This window comes from Strongylocentrotus purpuratus, unplaced genomic scaffold, assembly GCF_000002235.5.
Source record: "Strongylocentrotus purpuratus isolate Spur 01 unplaced genomic scaffold, Spur_5.0 spur5_scaffold_6, whole genome shotgun sequence".
Taxonomy (NCBI): domain Eukaryota; kingdom Metazoa; phylum Echinodermata; class Echinoidea; order Camarodonta; family Strongylocentrotidae; genus Strongylocentrotus; species Strongylocentrotus purpuratus.
The window spans coordinates 90,645-109,179 of record NW_022145612.1 but is presented as its reverse complement, the minus strand read 5'-3'; the positions used below and the strand labels follow the sequence as shown (position 1 = coordinate 109,179).

At 37.7% G+C, this 18,535-nt stretch overlaps 1 protein-coding gene across 6 annotated transcripts in view; it reads right to left on the bottom strand.

The window, feature by feature from the left end:
- Positions 1-416: 416 nt before the first annotated feature.
- LOC591150 (AP-4 complex subunit epsilon-1) overlaps positions 417-18,535 on the bottom strand; it is a 52,406-nt gene continuing 34,287 nt past the window's right edge. For all 6 annotated transcript variants that reach the window (XM_011663451.2, XM_011663450.2, XM_030972250.1 and 3 more), the window contains 7 exons: positions 17,817-18,009; positions 8,888-9,044; positions 7,621-7,746; positions 6,362-6,868; positions 5,567-5,754; positions 2,763-2,911; positions 417-1,829 (listed from right to left, as the gene is read on the bottom strand). In XM_011663451.2, coding sequence (XP_011661753.1) covers positions 1,660-1,829; positions 2,763-2,911; positions 5,567-5,754; positions 6,362-6,868; positions 7,621-7,746; positions 8,888-9,044; positions 17,817-18,009 — 1,490 coding nt within the window. In that variant the 3' untranslated portion in view covers positions 417-1,659. The remainder of the gene's footprint in view (positions 1,830-2,762; positions 2,912-5,566; positions 5,755-6,361; positions 6,869-7,620; positions 7,747-8,887; positions 9,045-17,816; positions 18,010-18,535) is intronic.

Genomic DNA, 18,535 nt, shown 5'->3' with positions numbered 1-18,535 from the left:
AAATCATATTGAAAGATAGATTATACCATTGTTATACAAAGCATCCTTGAACTGCATACATGAAGAGTTACACTGATCTATACATGTACATGCACATTGATGGAAGGAAGCTGTATTTCATAGTATGGTAGAAACACATATGCAGCGGAAGATTGGCAGGAAGTGTGAAGTATCTAAGAAGAGGAAGTCTTGAGGACCAAAACCAAAGGTTAACCTTTGACCTGGTCAACCCAAAGCAGGAAACAAGAACAATTGTGAACTGTTGATAATCTAGTCAACCTAACTTAAAAAATTTACTTTTACCTATCCCTTTTCAAAAGGCTATAGAAATATTCACCTACCAATCTTAAACAGGAAACAAGTCTGAAATTTCCCCATTCCCTCAAAAACTGAATAAACTAACTTCCAAACAATAACAAAACTGTTGTCATGGCTCATCAATAGACCAGAAAATCTCTATTCATCTAACCTGATAAACAATTTTAATGATATTCAATTTCTTGAAAAGCACATCAAAATTCATTCCTTCTCCGTACCAATCAAGTTACATATACATGTACGACACTTGGGTCAAGTCAGGGAAACATACTGGTAGATAAATGTCTTCCCAAAGACATTATATAGTGCTGTGCTCTGGCTTAAACAACGCACAGCCTTTACATCTCTACATTAAAGCATGTAAACCACTTGACTACATGTATGTGCATCAAATAGAATAAGGATATGACAATATAATAAATCTACTACATGTACAATAAAAAACCTTTTCTGTTCATGTATAGCACAAACCAAACTAAAAGGTTTTTGATTTTAATCATTACACCAGCTGTTACATGTTTTTGCATGTGCTTACTGTACGAAGGGCATTCTAACTTCTATGAAATGGTCCTTGATGTACCTACTCATTACACATGGGTCGCGAGGAGCAAATTACATTTGTCCCTATAATTTGTGATCCACATTCTAATCCTTACCTGCCTATTAGGCACACAGTAGATACTGAAGAAAAGATCAATTTATCTGGTTTATAGAGCTAGTAGGGTGTAGATCTGAATGCCCTTTTGGCTCCAAACAGACAACATTCATCTTGGTGTAATTAGCATGTACACAGGCACTATCAAAGAATATGTGAAAAGGTGAGTTCTTGCTGCTCACGGAGGGTGTGTGACACATAGGCTGTCAAATAGGCCAACAATCAGAAAAAAAGGGTGTTTGTTGAGTTTGCTATAATGCAAGAATGGTACCCTTTTTAGATCAAGAGGTTTGACTGAGGTAGACCTTGTTTAGGGGATATGCTGAAGGAGTTTAAACTGATTTATTGGGTAATTTCTTTTAGAAAAAAGTGATTTTTTAAATTAAAAGGGTGCAATTTTGAACAATGGATAAAACTTGTTCAGGATGGTTTTAGAAAAACCTGTGGTGATGCATGTGCAGAGTGCTATATACTGACTGGAGCCCCTGGGATGAGAATAGGCTAGATTACAGACAAAACTATCACATCTACATCAACATGAGCAGTTATTATACAAGTGACAATGAAACTGTATGACAAAAGCAATTTAAAATTATAATCTAATTTATAATCATAAAATATGCTTCAGATATTATTTGTATAATAAAGAGTTTGGTACATTAGCAAGATAACTTTAAATGGTGTGTCTAATTCTTTTGATCCTGCTCTATCAGACTGGCACATTTGTTGGCAAGGACTTGTGAAAGCAGCTTACTTCTTGATTTAACCCAGATGTCCAGTTTGTTATTGTTTAGCTTGATGTGAATTAGACAGATAGAAGACTGAAGAAGTGATGCAGCCAGGATTCCCTCCTCACCTAACAATAAAACAGATAGTAAACACAAACTTGATTAGATATATACATGTACACCTAATGACAGGGTAAAACAGGAGTGTATCTCCTGCTAGGAACTATTTCAAACTTGATGTGAGATATAAGTTATGCTGCTATATCTACATGTATGATCGAGCAGACAGCATGTCATGGCCTAAATAAATACAAAATATGACCTTTTGACACTATAAAACATGGGACACTGGTGGCAGCATCACCAAAATCTATAGGTGCATAGATTTTACCAACATACACTCTCATACTCAATTTGAAAGAAATCTGTCAAGACTGAAATGACGCAGTTAGACCGCACACTAGAGTGCACACAAGACATCTATCAAAATATGACCTTTGACTCTATACAAAATAGAACACTAGAGGCAGCATCACCTTAATCTATAGGTTTGTAGATTATACCAAGATACACCTTCGTTCAAAAAATTGAACAAAATCCCTCAAGCAATGTGGCCTTTAGAGCGCACACAAACCATCCACAAAAATATGGATGTTTACACTATAGAAGAGGGAACACTGGGGGCAGCATCACCAAAAATCATAGGTATGTAGATTATACCAAGATAAGACTCCATACAAAATTTGAAAGAAATCTGTCAAGGAATGTGGCAATTAGAGCGCATAGAAGAATATGACACGGCAGCGATGTAACGCTGCTGAATCTGAAGTACACTTCCGGCATACAGACTGCCGAGGGATACAATAAGACAGCCCATAGAATAATAGTTTAGTATGGCCATAGAAATTAAGGGGACAAAAATGAGAAGATATATGAAAGAAGTATCATCTTGAGGTACTTAAAAGTGAAGAAGTGAAAGTAAACAGGAAACATGTGAATACTCGTCATCCTGTTCATAACTCTTGACCCCTATATATATCGGGATATACAGTAATACCTACCTATAATCTCAACAGGAAACATGTGAATACTCGTCATCTTGTTCATGATTCTTGAAATGGTCAAACCATTGGCTTCCTGTATGAATCTTTGATCCAAGCTCAGCTCTCGCCACAGTTTCCCAAACTCCTCAGTTGTAATTTCTTTGGCTCTTAATATGAATCAGGACATACACAAAAGAAAAAGCAATTTATATTAAGTATAAGCCTCGTGCTCTACTCATTACTATTTGATATTAAAGGTATCCGGTAACTTTGTCTTAGATCCTTTAGAAATAATCCTTGATTTAGCTCATGCTGCAATGATAATTATAAACCAATTGGTCAGTCAGGAACTCCATGACTTTTACAAGCCGATCGCCTGTCTGGTTATCAAGATGTTAATGATTGGAATTACAAATTTTGAAAACCGTTCGCTGAATGGTTTTCATAATACTACAGTCTATTGGGGAAAACGAGTATGGTAAAACCGGTCACTCAAATTTTTTTACTTTTTTGAGGCACTTCTTGATAATTTTGAAGCACGATTTTTTTTAGGGCTTCAATATTACACCATATCACAGACACTGGTTACATGTAGGACCGTGTATCTCAGATTTAACATTGTTAAACGATCCCTTTAAAAGAAATACGTCATGATAACAAGAAGTGGATATGATGAGGTTTGGTTGCTTTGACAGGGTTATGAATCTATGGCTCAAGTGTAATTGAAGTGATTCACAGATGATAGCAAACATGTTTTACAACGGAAGCACACCAAGATGATAGCAAACATGTTTTACAACGGAAGCACACCAAGATGATAGCAAACATGTTTTACAACGGAAGCACACCAAGATGATAGCAAACATGTTTTACAACGGAAGCACACCAAGATGATAGCAAACATGTTTTACAACGGAAGCACACCAAGTCTATATTATCATTATAAGCTACACACCTCCATCAGGCACATTCTATAGACATTACAAAACAGGTTTCTTTGCCTGCCACTACCTGCATTCTGAGCTGAGCAGTTATGATGTATATTGTGCATGCTCATGTTTAAAGGCATTGTTTAACAATGTTTCCAGTTTTACAAATCTGAGATGCATGGCACTATCTGTTATTAGTGACTGTGTCTGTGATATGGTGTCATATTGAAGCTCTAAACAAAAAAAAAATCGCGATTTAAAATGATCATGAAGGGCTTCAAAAAGGTACAAATCTATAAGTGATTTTACCATACGGTACTCATTTTCCCCAATAGACTGTAGTGTTATAAAAACCGTTGGGAAAACGTTTTTTTACATTTCTAATTCCAATCATAAATTTCTTGATAGTCAGACGGGCGATCGGGTTGTAAAAGTCACGGGATTCCTGACTGACCTAAAGGTTAATTATGATTGCAGCATCAGCTAAATTCAGGATTAAAAAAAAAGAATCTGAGGCAAAGATATCTAATCCCTTTAAGCCTTTATGCATTTCCAAAATGTACTCATTCTGAACTCCTGTGTACACACACTTTGTACCTCATGTACATCAAAGAGTGTGATATGTGCAACTAAGGCTGCGTTCATGCTTAAATTTTGAAGGCAGAATGAGCGATCTGAAACGCTCATCGTAAACGCTCATCGTGATCGCAGTTCCACGATGTAGTGTTCATGCTTACTTCTCCAGGCAATTCTCCTTGGGTGGCCTTCAGCTGGATTCGCAAAACTGTGTGCGCATGCTACGTAGACCCACTAGAGGTCAGTGCGTTGACCCCATTTAAACGCGTTTACAAATTGTAAACGCATCTTTTTGTGAGTTTACGATCGGCGATCGTGATCGCCGTTTTTCGGTGATTCTACAAAAGTGAGCATGAACGCAAGCGTGTTTTAAACTAAACGCGTAACAGATGCCTGATTCTGGCCGTCAAAATCAAGCATGAACGCGCCCTTATACAGTAGGCCTACAGTTGCATAGTGGACAAAAACATTAATTATCCAAGAATAAGTGCTGTATGATGATTATGGCTTGCATTCAATTTTAACAAGTCAAGAAAAAACTAGATGGAACTTCAACTGCGTGCATTCGAAAATGATGCCTCCTTCATAGAGCAATTTTACAAACCAAAATAGAAGCAATTTTTCAAATTTAAGTTCGATTATTGATATTACAAGCTATTTCTCATACCTTTGATCTTTGACCTCACACACAAAATATAATCAGTTCATTGGCTTTGCAAGATATACATGTCCTTAGTTTGATTGTATTCCATCTGTCAGTTCTAATGAGAATGCGTTTACAAGCTATTATTACATGCATAATGAGCCTCATGACCTTTGACCTCATAACCCCAATATCTAATCAATTCATTGGCTCTGCAAGATACATACATGACCTAAGTAGGGCAGTAATCCATCAATCAGCTATTTTTGCATACAGCAAAGCAAAGTAGCTGTGTTTTTTTATTCACCATCAAAATGTCTTTCATGTATATTAAAGTTTACATTCATGTATTTTACCCAACAATTGTTCAGATATAAATGTCATGATTGTACTATCAATCCCAACGCCAAACTTAAAAAGCTTTAAAAGCAAAGGAATGAAAAGCAAATCTGAGAAGTAAATTTATAATTTTTCATTCAGGCATCCATGGAACAATCTTACTTGTGATTATGCTTTATCTGAGATGTACAACTTTGAATGCAAACATACCAATAACAATGACGGTATGGACCTCTCAAAGTATTTCTACCTCAAAACAAGATGGTTATTCTTCTGTTAATGCCACTTGTGTATCAATAGACCACTTAATAATAAATAACTAATTTCAAACGTACCTCAATAAATCTTCGATATGAATTGGTGCATGAAAGAACAATCTTTTGAGTGTTTTGGTAGCATCTTTAAATGTAAGTTCTCCTCCAAGACTCATATGAGCGGCAGGTACATGGCACATCAACTTGGCTTGTGTTACTCCCAATCGTGGAATATCTATCAGATTGGTTTCCTTGTCATCTATCATACACTGCAACAGATCAATAAGAAGACCTTCTTCATACATACATGAAGAATAAACCTGTCAACATAATAAATCATCTATTCATTGAAAACCCACTTTCATTGCATTCACATTGCATTACTGTAATAACACAGCATTTAAGTTTAGGGCTATCTAATGGATAGAATTTTCAGATTTCTTATTTTATGTGTAGTCAGTAAAGTATGTAATATGGGTCAATATGGGTCACACAAAAAACCTTTTGTTAAAGCCTCGGTCACAAATGCCATACGAACTGCTACGAACGCCGTACGAACGATTTTCAGACAATGGGAAAACAGGGAGATTTGTACGAAATTATCGTTCGTACGAACCTTTGTGAGCGTAGCATAAAGTTAGGATAAACCTGTGAGAGATAGGATTTAAACCCTAAAAGTTTATTCTAGAAAATCTGTAGTTTCAAAGCATTAAGTGATAATCTTAATGAAACGTAAGAACTATTTTCATGGAAGGCTGTGAAAATGTGATAAAATTGTTCACTTGCTGGTAAACATTTGTGTGACTTCATATACACATCAAAACAATGTTTGTGTCATTATTGATAATAGAGTATCACATGCAATGGTTCATTTACCTTCATATTTGATGGGACATCTAATGTTATCCTTGCTTCGTCTATTGCCACAAGAGCACTGATGTAGAAAACAATCACTAAAGCATCAGTCTGCCAAACTCTCCTCATCATAAGTCTTACATTAGTATCAAATACTAATTCTTCAGCTACTTGACTACGAGGATAGGTCTCTAAATCAACTGGTAAGGATGGCAATGATTCACCTCCATCAAGCAAACAAAAACCATGGTTTGACTTGGTTTCTACATCACCAACATTTTCTTGTAATGTGTCTAGTTTCGTGGTATTAGAATCACTGAGCTTGTTGGTGCAATACAAGTTTAACAGATGATGTTGTGTAGTGCTTTCATCATCTTCCCCACTCTGGATTCCAACATCTAATAAAATATTCTGGCCCGTTTCCCCATGGATCATCAGACCCTCTTCTGTGCAGTAGTCTGCAAAAGCTTCTGAACTGGTAGGACCTACTCTCTCAGTAGAATGTTTGATTTGGGGCTGAGGAGGTATCTGTGGAACAAGAAAAAAAAGTGAAATACTGTAATGAGAACCTAAGGTATACATAGTGGGTAGAACATGTACATGCATTAAAATATACTTACAGGTATCTTTCTTATCTTGAAAACTTCGCTGGATATTCAATTTGACTCTAAGACTTTTCTCACAAATTGGCACTGCACTCTACTATAACTGGTTGCTTAATCCTCTACATTGACTGTTCAAACAATATGGTGGAGTTCAAGTGACATTTTCTCAAGGAATGGAAACAACAATTCTCCTTTTATATTTCTCTACATCTTTCCTTCATTTTTTACTAAAGAATTTTTGTTTCGTCATGAAAATAAACAAATTATTTTTACCCATACAGCAACAATAAGTCTACCAATATTCATTGAACATGACATTTATGAGAAAGATATTCTTACATAGTGCCTGCTCTCGTTTTTCTTTAACCTGGATGACAAAAATCATTTATTTGCTCTCTACTGAAAATCTAATAATTTTCATTTCATTAGTTAAAGTTCTTAATGAGAAAAATTGATTTGTTTAATACATAGGTTGAGTGAAAAACATGTTAGCATAACATATATGGTATCCATGTATTGAAGTCTAAATTTAAATGTACAGATAGACTGCATAATATACAAAGTGTTGACCAGCATAGAATATTCCAAAAACATTAAAAACATTTTGCTCAGTATTAATGATGGCCCAAACTTTAAATTTGGATCTTGGTTTCATTTCTTTATCTTGATATTTACCTCATCTTTCTCCGTTTGCGTTCTCACAGCTCCAAATAAAGCCTTTGCCAATTCTTGTTTCCTTTTGTCCTCTTCACTTTCAGCTGTATGAAGAGTTGACATGCCTACAGCTATTACTGGTGTCATCTAAACAGAGAAGGAAAACAATAATTTCACTAAAATCTATTTTGTAGTCTAAAAAATGACCATAACAGACCTTTAAATCTAATCATATGCTCAGACAATAGGATATGGGTAGTTCTATAAATTAGGGACTCACTTTTGTGACATTTTTGGTGTTCCATTAACATTAGGAACCCACATGTATTTGTGGCTCTGAGTAAAGACTTAAAGGTACTTAGTAACATTGTGATGGTTGATTTCACAAATCTGTTGAATCAGGATGCAAAACATGTAAAATTATGTTTGTATGTATGGATTATCAAACTACGATGCCCCAAATCCGAAATTAATTCACGCAATATGAAGATTTTTAACAAAGTTCAACAGGTTTTCGAACGGGCGTCAATGTGCGGCACTTCTGAATCTAAATTTTCCCAACCATTTTTTAATTTTCCCAACCGTTTTTCCATGAAAAAAAAGATATAAAAACAGGCTATACAAAATCTGTCAACACTTAAATGTCTGGAATGGAATTTTATTGCTTTGTGAGATTTCCATTCACGTAAAATGTAATTAAATTGTAATAATATAGTTGGGAGAATTAAGGAATCGATCGGATCAGTTTTTCCCAATTTGTATCATGAATAATGGTCCGTTTTGGCTCAAATTTTCAGATTATCTTTAATTGTTCATCTAGCATTGAAGTCACTACCTTAGCACCACTATCTCTCATCTGAACAATGTTACAAAGTCCCATTGAAGTAGCATTGAAGTCACTACCTTAGCACCACTATCTCTCATCTGAACAATGTTACAAAGTCCCTTTAAATAGTGGAGTGAGATTGTAAAGTGATTTCCAAGCACAATATTGCATCCTCATACCTAGAATCTCTGACCAATCTCACTCCACTATTCAAGTGTTTACTCAGAGTCACAAATACATGTGAGTTCCTTATGTTAGTGGGACACATCACAAGGTGGGCCCCTAATTTATGGAATTACCCATATAGCACAATATACATGTACTGTACATTGTAGAAATCAATATGAGATAAACCTCTCTGTGTTGATCAAAATCAAGTGGAATAAAGATGTATCGGAATGATATCATACAAAATAAACAGAAGACAATATTCTCAAACCATGGCAAAAAATAAATTCTTACATGCATTGCAGGTTGTTTATCTTTTCTGCCATCTTCCTGTGTTGCTTGTACTGTGTTGTTTTTATTTGGAGAGAGTCTCTTCCTATTGCCTTCTTTCTTTCTACTGTATCCAGTTTGACTCCAAAGTTTCTGGATTCCCTCAGTCTTCAATGAAGGTCTGTTCAAGAAATAGCAAAGACAAAGAAAAAACAAAGAAAAAACAAAGAAACAGGGAATGAACAGGAAGTCAACAAACGGGGATTGAAAAAACAAGGAGTTAAAGGGCAAGTCCACTCCAAAAATAAATTACTTTCAATAGAAGCAGAAAAATCAGACAAACCAATCAAAAAAGTTTGAGCAAAATCAGGTAACTAATAAGAAAGTTATGAAGTTTTGAAAAAGTATGTAAAACTATAGACCAATGGAAATCACTACCGGTACACAAATTGCAAATTTGGTTATCAATTTGAGACGTCGTGTCCTCACTATTTGTCAATTGCTTTATATAGTTTAATTCCATTTATTTCTCTTTTTATCCCCAAAACTTGATTTCCCCATGCCTTCGCCCAAGCTATATGATTTGTATCATATTGCACAAAATCTGTTATGAACTTTGTAGAATTGCTACTATTTTTGGAATATTGTATACTCATAATTATTGATTTTTTATCTAAATAGTTTATCAAAATTCACATTTTTCATGATTTAACTGAAAAATTACTCTATATTAGTGCATCCACACAAAACATAACAAACAGGAAGTTAACAAACAGGGAGTCAACAAACAGGGAATCTACAAACAGGAAGTCAACAAACAGGGAGTATAGCCCGGCAGCCCAGAGCACTTTGATCAAACGAACGAGGTACCAATATCTGAGTATTGGAACATTTGGGGAAAAACCTAGGATATCCAAATGTAGATGTCTGCCGGGATCCCTCTGCTGCATGTGGCCCCTGGGGCCAGTTGAGAGGGGCCCAAAAATGCTTCTGATCAAACGAACGAGGTACCACTTGAAACCAGTGTTAACTAAATGCATGAATGCCACAGAGCACGGAATGGCCCATGCCAGACAAAATTTCTGCTGCTAAGGGCCCGACAGACGCCCCCAAAGGGGGCCCCCTAAAAACGCATTTGATCAAACAAACGAGGTACCACTTGAAACCAGTGTTAACTAAATGCATGAATGCCACAGAGCACTGAATGGCCAATGCCAGACAAAATTTCTGCTGCTAAGGGCCCGCCAGACGCTCCCAAAGGACCCCCCTAAAAATGCATTTGATCAAACGAACGAGGTACCACTTGAAACCAGTGTAAACTAAATGCATGAATGCCACAGAGCACTGAATGGCCCATGCCAGACAAAATTTCTGCTAAGGGCCCGTCAGACGCCCATAAATGTGGCCCAAAGCCCATATAATAAGCATTGACCCAGATTAAATATGCAAGGTACCACTCAAAATCAGTTTTGAATGGTCGGGTTTATCTTACAGACTACGGAAATCATCATGCCAGATAAATTTCCTCCTGCAAATGGGCCCACAGACACACTGAAAAAGTGGGCCCCAAATGGGCCATGATCATATGAAGGAGAAACCATTTGAATCTAATTATAACTTAATAGTTGAATGCCACAATGCACTGAATGGCCCATGCAAGACACATTTTCTGCTTCTTAGGGCCTGCCAGACGCCCCCAAAATGTGGCCAAAGGCCCATTATTGTATCATTGACCAACGTTTAATATAAAGGCCTACTTTAGGTACTACTCAAACTGATTAGGAATGGTCGGGTTCATTCTTACAGACTAAGGAAATTACCATGACATACTTATTTTCTGCTGCAAAAGTGTCGAATGACACCCTAAAAAAGAGGAGCCCCAATGGCCCATGAACAAACATAAGAGAAACTACACAAAACCAATATGAATTAAAAGAGCATATTCCACAGAATAAATAACTGCCGATACAAGAACAATTTTAATCTACATAGGGCCCACCAGATAGAAAACAGGGTGGCTCAATGTGGAACCTGGGCCTAAGGAATTGAACATTAATGTAGATTAAATTTGCCTTGTAACATGACATTTCAAGCAGATTACATTATTGCAATCCTAAATTTGATTACAGAATTAAAATGTGGTGTATACTACTTAATAAATATTCTACCTAAGACATATGTTACCCGATTTTACTCCAATTGACAGCTAACAGTAACATATAGCATATGATACCACACGTTACAGAGGATCTATTGCACTCCCTCCTCAGGTCACATTATTATATCTTTGTATCTCTATATGTCAGTCCTTCCCTTCTTTTCCCTCTTATCTGCACTCAAACAGAACTTGGACTTAACAAGTATACATGTAGTCCTTTGTTATGCGATATGAAATGTGTTTAAAATATGTAGATATTGAATTCTTTTTACATTCATTGTCAACCTCAAATAAGGGCCCTTATGCTCTTTTGGGTGCTGCCTGCTACTGTAGCATACATTTACTTACCTGTTTATAATATTTGACTATTTGATATGATGTATCTTATCTTTTTATGATTCTCCTGTAATTTCTTATGCTTCCACTGAAATTGGTTAAATGAATGAATATAATGCCCTACACTGGACCAGCTATTGTTTTTGTTTCTTTAACTATATTTCCTGCTCCAAGCAAACTTTCCAGTATGGAAGAAAAAAAATTAAAGCACACTTGGATCACATTAGCCTCTATATCTGGTTTGCCATCTAATGTTGTTGTTGTTGTTTGTTGTATTTTTGGCATTCAGTCAAATTTGAATATTTACGCCTAGTCTAGTTCTTTAGTCGTGTTGAGCTAGTAGAGTCCTATTAATTCCCAGCTTGGAACTCTGTGCGCCTGTGCTTCGTTGGTCAACTGCTGGGGGATGTATCATCCCGGCCAACCCTGCTACATGTACGTCCAATCCAATGGGCTGACCAACATATTAACAGTATATCCCATTGATTTTTGTTTCAGCTAGTTCAGTTAGAATGTAGGCCTAGTTGGTTATACCATGGAGTTACTAATCTAAATGGTTATACTCACACTCTGGACAAGCGTTGTATAACTCTCATGAAATATGAAGCGATGTAACACATTTCCGATATTTGACTCAAAATGGAGAAATATGACATTCCAACTGAGATTCACTAGTGCACCATCCGGAAACTTTTTTTAAGGTAGACATACATGAAAATAATGTTTGCAATGTTTGCTAAATTATGGCATTTACTCACTTTCCTATTCAACGTTCAACATAATTAAATGATTCTTCCAGTCTTGCTATAAACCAAATACTAATCAAGCAGGCTCTTGATAATTGAGGGTTACAGGCTCGATTTGTCGAATTGTGTTTATGTCATTCCACCAAATTATTAGCATCTACAAGAGTCTAAGGGCAAATGCCTCAATTACAGAGAAGAAATGCTGTCATTAGTTACAATACTGTTTTATGGTTGAACTTTGAAATTGATTGGAAGAAAGTATTCTTCATTCATTGTAAAATGCAACCTGATATAAATGACAGTGTTTCTTTTTCTTAGGCCTATGGCATGAAATGTTGTTCCATACAAGTAATTTTGCTTAGAGCAGCTAATAGCTAAAGAAACTCGAACAATTGCTGGTCCCGTGTAGGGCATAAACGGTCATTCATTCATTTCATTTCAATGGAAGCATCAAATATTACAGGAAATTTGTTTAAAGGATGAGATGCATCACATTAAATAGTTGAATACTATAAACAGCTAAGTACATGTATTATGAAGTATGCAGCAGCCAAATAGAATAAGGGCCCTTATTTGAGGTTGACAATGAATGTAATAAGTATTCAATATCTACATATTTAAAACACAATTTATATAACATATTAAACATAACACAAGACTATACTTGATAATTCGAATTTCTATTTGAGTGGAGATAAGAGGGAGAAGAAGGGAAGGAATGATATAGAGATACAGAGAGATTATAAGGGATTACAATAGATCCTCTGTAACTTGTGGTGTTGCTGAGAAACATATACAATGTATAGGCATATGCTATGTTACTGTTAGTTGTTAGTTGTAGTAAAATGAGGTCACATGTCTTGAGTAGAATTCTGATAGTCACCATATTTATTTAGTAGAATACACCATGTTTTAATTCTGTAATCAAACTTAGGATTGCAATAATGGAATCTGCTTGAAATGTCATGTTTCAAGGCAAATTTAATCTACGTTAATGTTCAATTCCTTAGGCCCAGTATCCACATTGAGCCACCCATTTTTCTATCTGTTGGGCCCTATTCGGAATAACATTTGTCTTACAGCGGCAGTTATTTACTCTGTGGAATGTGCCTTTTTATTTCATATTGTTTTTATGTACAAATAGTATCACTGATATTTGTCCATGGGCCGTGTGGGGCCCTCCTTTCTTGGTGTGTCTGACGACCCCTTTGCAGCAGAAAATTTGTCATGGTAATTTCCTTAGTTTGTGCAATTAACCTGACCATTCCTAATCGATTTTGAGTCGTACCTAAAGTAGGTCTTTATAATAAACTTTGGTCAATGATACAATAATAGGCATTTGGCCACATTTTGGGGGCGTCTGGCAGGCCCTAAGAAGCAGAAAATGTGTCTGGTATGGGCCATCCAGTGCATTGTGGCATTCAACTATTAAGTTACAATTAGATTCAAATGGTTTCTCCTTCATTTGATCATGGCCCATTTGGGGCCCACTTTTTCAGTGTGTCTGTGGGCCCATTTGCAGGAGGAAATTTATTGAACATGATGATTTCCGTAGTCTGTAAGATAAACCTGACCATTCAAAACTGATTTTGAGTGGTACCTTGCATATTTAATCTGGGTTAATGCTACATATATGGGCTTTGGGCCACATTGAGGGGCGTCTGGCGGGCCCTTAGCAGCAGAAAATTTGCCTGGCATGGGCCATTCAGTGCTCTGTGGCATTCATGCATTTAGTTAACACTGGTTTCAAGTGGTACCTCGTTCGTTTGATCAAATGCATTTTTTAGGGGGCCCCCTTTGGGGGTGTCTGGTGGGCCCTTAGCAGCAGAAATTTTGTCTGGCATGGGCCATTCAGTGCTCTGTGGCATTCATGCATTTAGTTAACACTGGTTTCAAGTGGTACCTCGTTCGTTTGATCAAATGCATTTTTTAGGGGGCCCCCTTTGGGGGCGTCTGGCGGGCCCTTAGCAGCAGAAATGTTGTCTGGCATGGGTCATTCAGTGCTCTGTGGCATTCATGCATTTAGTTAACACTGGTTTCAAGTGGTACCTCGTTCATTTGATCAAATGCATTTTTAGGGGCCCCCTTTGGGGGCGTCTGTCGGGCCCTTAGCAGCAGAAATTTTGTCTGGCATGGGCCATTCAGTGCTCTGTGGCATTCATGCATTTGGTTAACACTGGTTTCAAGTGGTACCTTGTTCGTTTGATCAGAAGCATTTTTGGGCCCCTCTTAACTGGCCCCAGTGGGCACATGCAGCAGAGGGACCCCGGCAGACATCCACATTTGGATATCCTTGGTTTTTCCCCAAATGTTCCAATACTCAGATATTGGTACCTTGTTCGTTTGATCAAAGTGCTCTGGGCTGCCGGGCTAGTAGGCAAACAGGAAGTCAATGAACAGGGATTTAACAAACAGGGATTCAACAAACAGGGAGTCAACAAACAGGGAGTCAACAAACAGAAAGTCAACAAACAGGGATTCAACAAACAGGGAGTCAACAAACAGGAAGTCAACAAACATGGAGTCAACAAACAGGGAGTCAACAAACAGGGAGTCAACAAACAGGGAGTCAACAAACAGGAAGTCAACAAACAGGGAGTCAACAAACAGAAAGTCAACAAACAGAGAGTCAACAAACAGGGAGTCAACAAACAGGAAGTCAACAAACATGGAGTCAACAAACAGAGAGTCAACAAACAGGGAGTCAACAAACAGGGAGTCAACAAACAGGAAGTCAACAAACAGGGAGTCAACAAACAGAAAGTCAACAAACAGGGAGTCAACAAACAGGGAGTCAACAAACAGGGAGTCAATAAACAGGAAGTCAACAAACATGGAGTCAACAAACAGGAAGTCAACAAACAGGAAGTTAACAAACAGGAAGTCAACAAACAGGGAGTCAACAAACAGAAAGTCAACAAACAGGGAGTCAACAAACAGGGAGTCAACAAACAGGTAGTCAACAAACAGGGAGTTAATATTGGCCTAGGTGTCATTAAAAAAAGAAGAAACACTAATAACAGGAAAATTGCACAATTTCTGAATGTATGGTAACATAGTTAGATTAATCTGGTCAATCTATTATAATAATAATAAATTACATTTATATAGCGCTTAATACAAAGTTTCTAAGCGCTTAACAAAAAAATTAAATTAAAGTAATGTTAACCTACAAATTACAAGAATATAATACATGATACATAATTATAATTAACAAATTCCTAATAACAATCATACAATAATAATAGTTAATAGTTAAACAAACAAAATATGATTACATTACATTACATATTAAACAGATAAGTCTTAAGTTTACTTTTGAATGTCTCTAAGGTTGGGGACTCGCGTATTTCATGGGGAAGATTGTTCCAAAGTTGGGGGGCACAGACAGAAAAGGCACGATTTCCATAGCGGGTGTGGGTGCGAGGGCCTGGGGCAAGATGAAGATGTGCTGTGGATGATGATCTGAGACGCATAGATGAAGTACGAGTTTTAGGAGTGATGAGTGCCGAAAGATATGAGGGAGCAAGTTTGTGAAAGGCCTTGTATGTCAGCATGAGAATCTTGAATTTGATACGTTGTTGGAGGGGGAGCCAGTGTAGAGAACGAATGATCGGTGTGATGTGTTCATGTTTTCTTGTACGTGTGATGAGGCGTGCTGCTGTGTTCTGAATATGTTGAAGAGGGGCTAAATGAGAGCTAGGGAGATTGATTAATAGTCCATTACAGTAATCAAGGTGGGAAGTTACAAGGGCATTAACAAGACGATGAGTAGAACTTTGATCCAGAAATTTTCGCAGTTTTCCAACTTTGTGGATCCCGAAAGCTGCGATACGACACACGTTGCGTATATGCTGGTTCACATTTAGCACGTTGTCCACTGTGACTCCCAGATCCTTGGCAGATTGGGAAAGAGTGATTGTTGTGCCATCCATGTTAAGATCAGGTAGCACACTGGAATTGCGAAACATGGAAGTTATATGCATAGCTTCTGTTTTTGTGCCGTTGAACACAAGATTATTGCCGCAGGACCAGCTTTTCATGTCACTGACGCATCTGCTGAGCTTGGAAATGCAACTGGAAGCATCACTTTGCTTGAGCACTATGTACAGTTGCGTATCGTCGGCATACATCATATGCATAACGCCATCATGAGCATGGATGACCTCACTGAGCGGACCCGTGTACAGTGAAAAGAGCAGAGGTCCTAGAACGGATCCTTGGGGGACACCCCAGGGGAGTGGGAATGCTTTAGAAGGAACTCTGTTGACAACAATAACTTGATGACGGTCCTCCAGGTAAGAAGCAAGCCACTGCAGTACCTTTCCATCAAATCCATAATCATGACGCAGACGACACATCAATTTGGCATGATCTATGGTTTCAAAAGCAGCCGAGAAATCAAGCAAAACCAGAACAGCTTCTAGCCCTCTATCGACAGCCAGTAGCAGATCATTGTAGACTTTGATGAGGGCAGTCTCTGTTGAATGGAACTGTCTGTACGCAGACTGCATACACGGGAACAGGTCGTTCGTCTCTAGGTATGCACGAAGTTGAGCTGTGACAATCCTCTCAAGGACCTTTGAAATGAACATCAAGTTGGAGATTGGCCTGTAATGCCTGAATTCATCTGGATCCAATTGCTTCTTCTTCAGAAGTGGAATCACGTGAGATTTCTTGTATGCTGCGGGTACTATTCCGGACGACAAGGATAGATTTATAAGTTCAGTTATGAATGGCAGGAGCTCATCTAAACACTCTTTCATCAACCAGGTAGGCACGGGGTCTAGTTGACATGATTTTGAAGGACTCTCCCGTATTACCTTTCGAACAGTACTTTCAGACACCTGTTCAAACTGAGATATTGCTTTAGAGGTAGGCTGACTCTCGAAGTCCATCGTATTACAGGATACTTCAAGACTATTGACAAGATCGCCAATCTTATCATGAAAGAACTCTCCAAATTCGTCTGCCAAATCCTCATTGGAGTCTCGGTTTGGTAGGACCTGCTGTGATTTTGGACAGGATAACTTCTGTACAATCTGGAACAGACCCTTAGTGTCACTCTGTGCTATCTCATTCGTTAGATATTGCGATTTCGAAGCACACAGGATATCATTGTAAGATTTACATTGCACGTCGTAAATCTGTTTGTCAATCTCAAGGCCAGATTTGGCAGATTTGCGCTCAGCACGCCGTCTCATCCGCTTAGCTTCGCGGACCGTCTCGTTATACCAAGGAGCGTTCGGCCTGAGTGAGATTAGTGTCAGGTTTTCAGGTGCATGTTTGTCAAGTAAATCTTTGAGCACCAAGTTGTATCTGTCCGCCATATCAGATGCATTTGTGTCATTTGTTGCTGCAAGAGATGAGTTCTGGATGTCATTCCGGAGTTGATCCAGGTCAATGCTCCGAAACTTCCTGCATGCAATTCGCTTCTTAGTTGGTGCAGGACGATCAAAGTTGAGGGTACAGGAAACAGCTAAATGATCAGATGGTAATCCAGAAATTATATCAGTATTGAGAACAAAGTTGTCGTCCTCCTTCCTGGAAATCAAAAGATCTAGTGTATGCCCAGCCCGGTGAGTAGATCCTTTCACATGCTGAAAGAGATCTGCTGAATACAGAATATCAAGAAATGTCTTGGAATATTCATACCAATACTACCAATACTACATATGGACATGTATACATATTTTTTTCTAAATAGCAGTACCTTGTTGCTAACTCTACATCGATACTGCTTCCAGTAGCATCAGAGCTAAGTGATTGAGATGGAGACCATGAAACACTGGCAGCCTCTTGGTTGTTAAGGGTAACAGAGCTAGAAGATTCAGTTGGTGTCATCACAGAAGCAGAGTTTAAGGCATATGGGCTGAAGTTTAGACCAGACAGAAATGGCCTCATTACTACAAGAAATAAACATATTCAGTGAAAAGGATGTTAAAATTACATCAGATTTTTTTTTAAATTGGTTGATTTGTGATTTAGTTTGAAAAAAAAAAGTCCAACAGAGAATTTCATTAGTCAAAAGCCAGAGACCCCAAAAGAAAGGTTTTTTTTTAGTCCCACATTATATAACATATTATATTGTGCCCTCTCATGCCTATTTCCTGTCTAATACGCATTTTGTTTTCCTCATCTTCTTCTCAATCCCACATGCAGCTCATCCTTTTGTATTATTTTCTGTACCCCAGATATCTCACTTCTTTTTCGGCATTGTCTACTTCTTGTGTTTTGACCGTGTTCTCCTATCTTTGTCATGTAAAGCACTTTCTTGTCCCGTTCTCGTCTCTGTTGGCATCCCCCTTTTTTGTACTTCCTTTTGTAGTTACAAACTTGTGAATTTAATTACTCATTTTTCATAAGTATCATTTGAGGGGTCCACAATTGTACAAGCATTGCTTTCTAGTGGACCCCTCTGTTTCTCATATA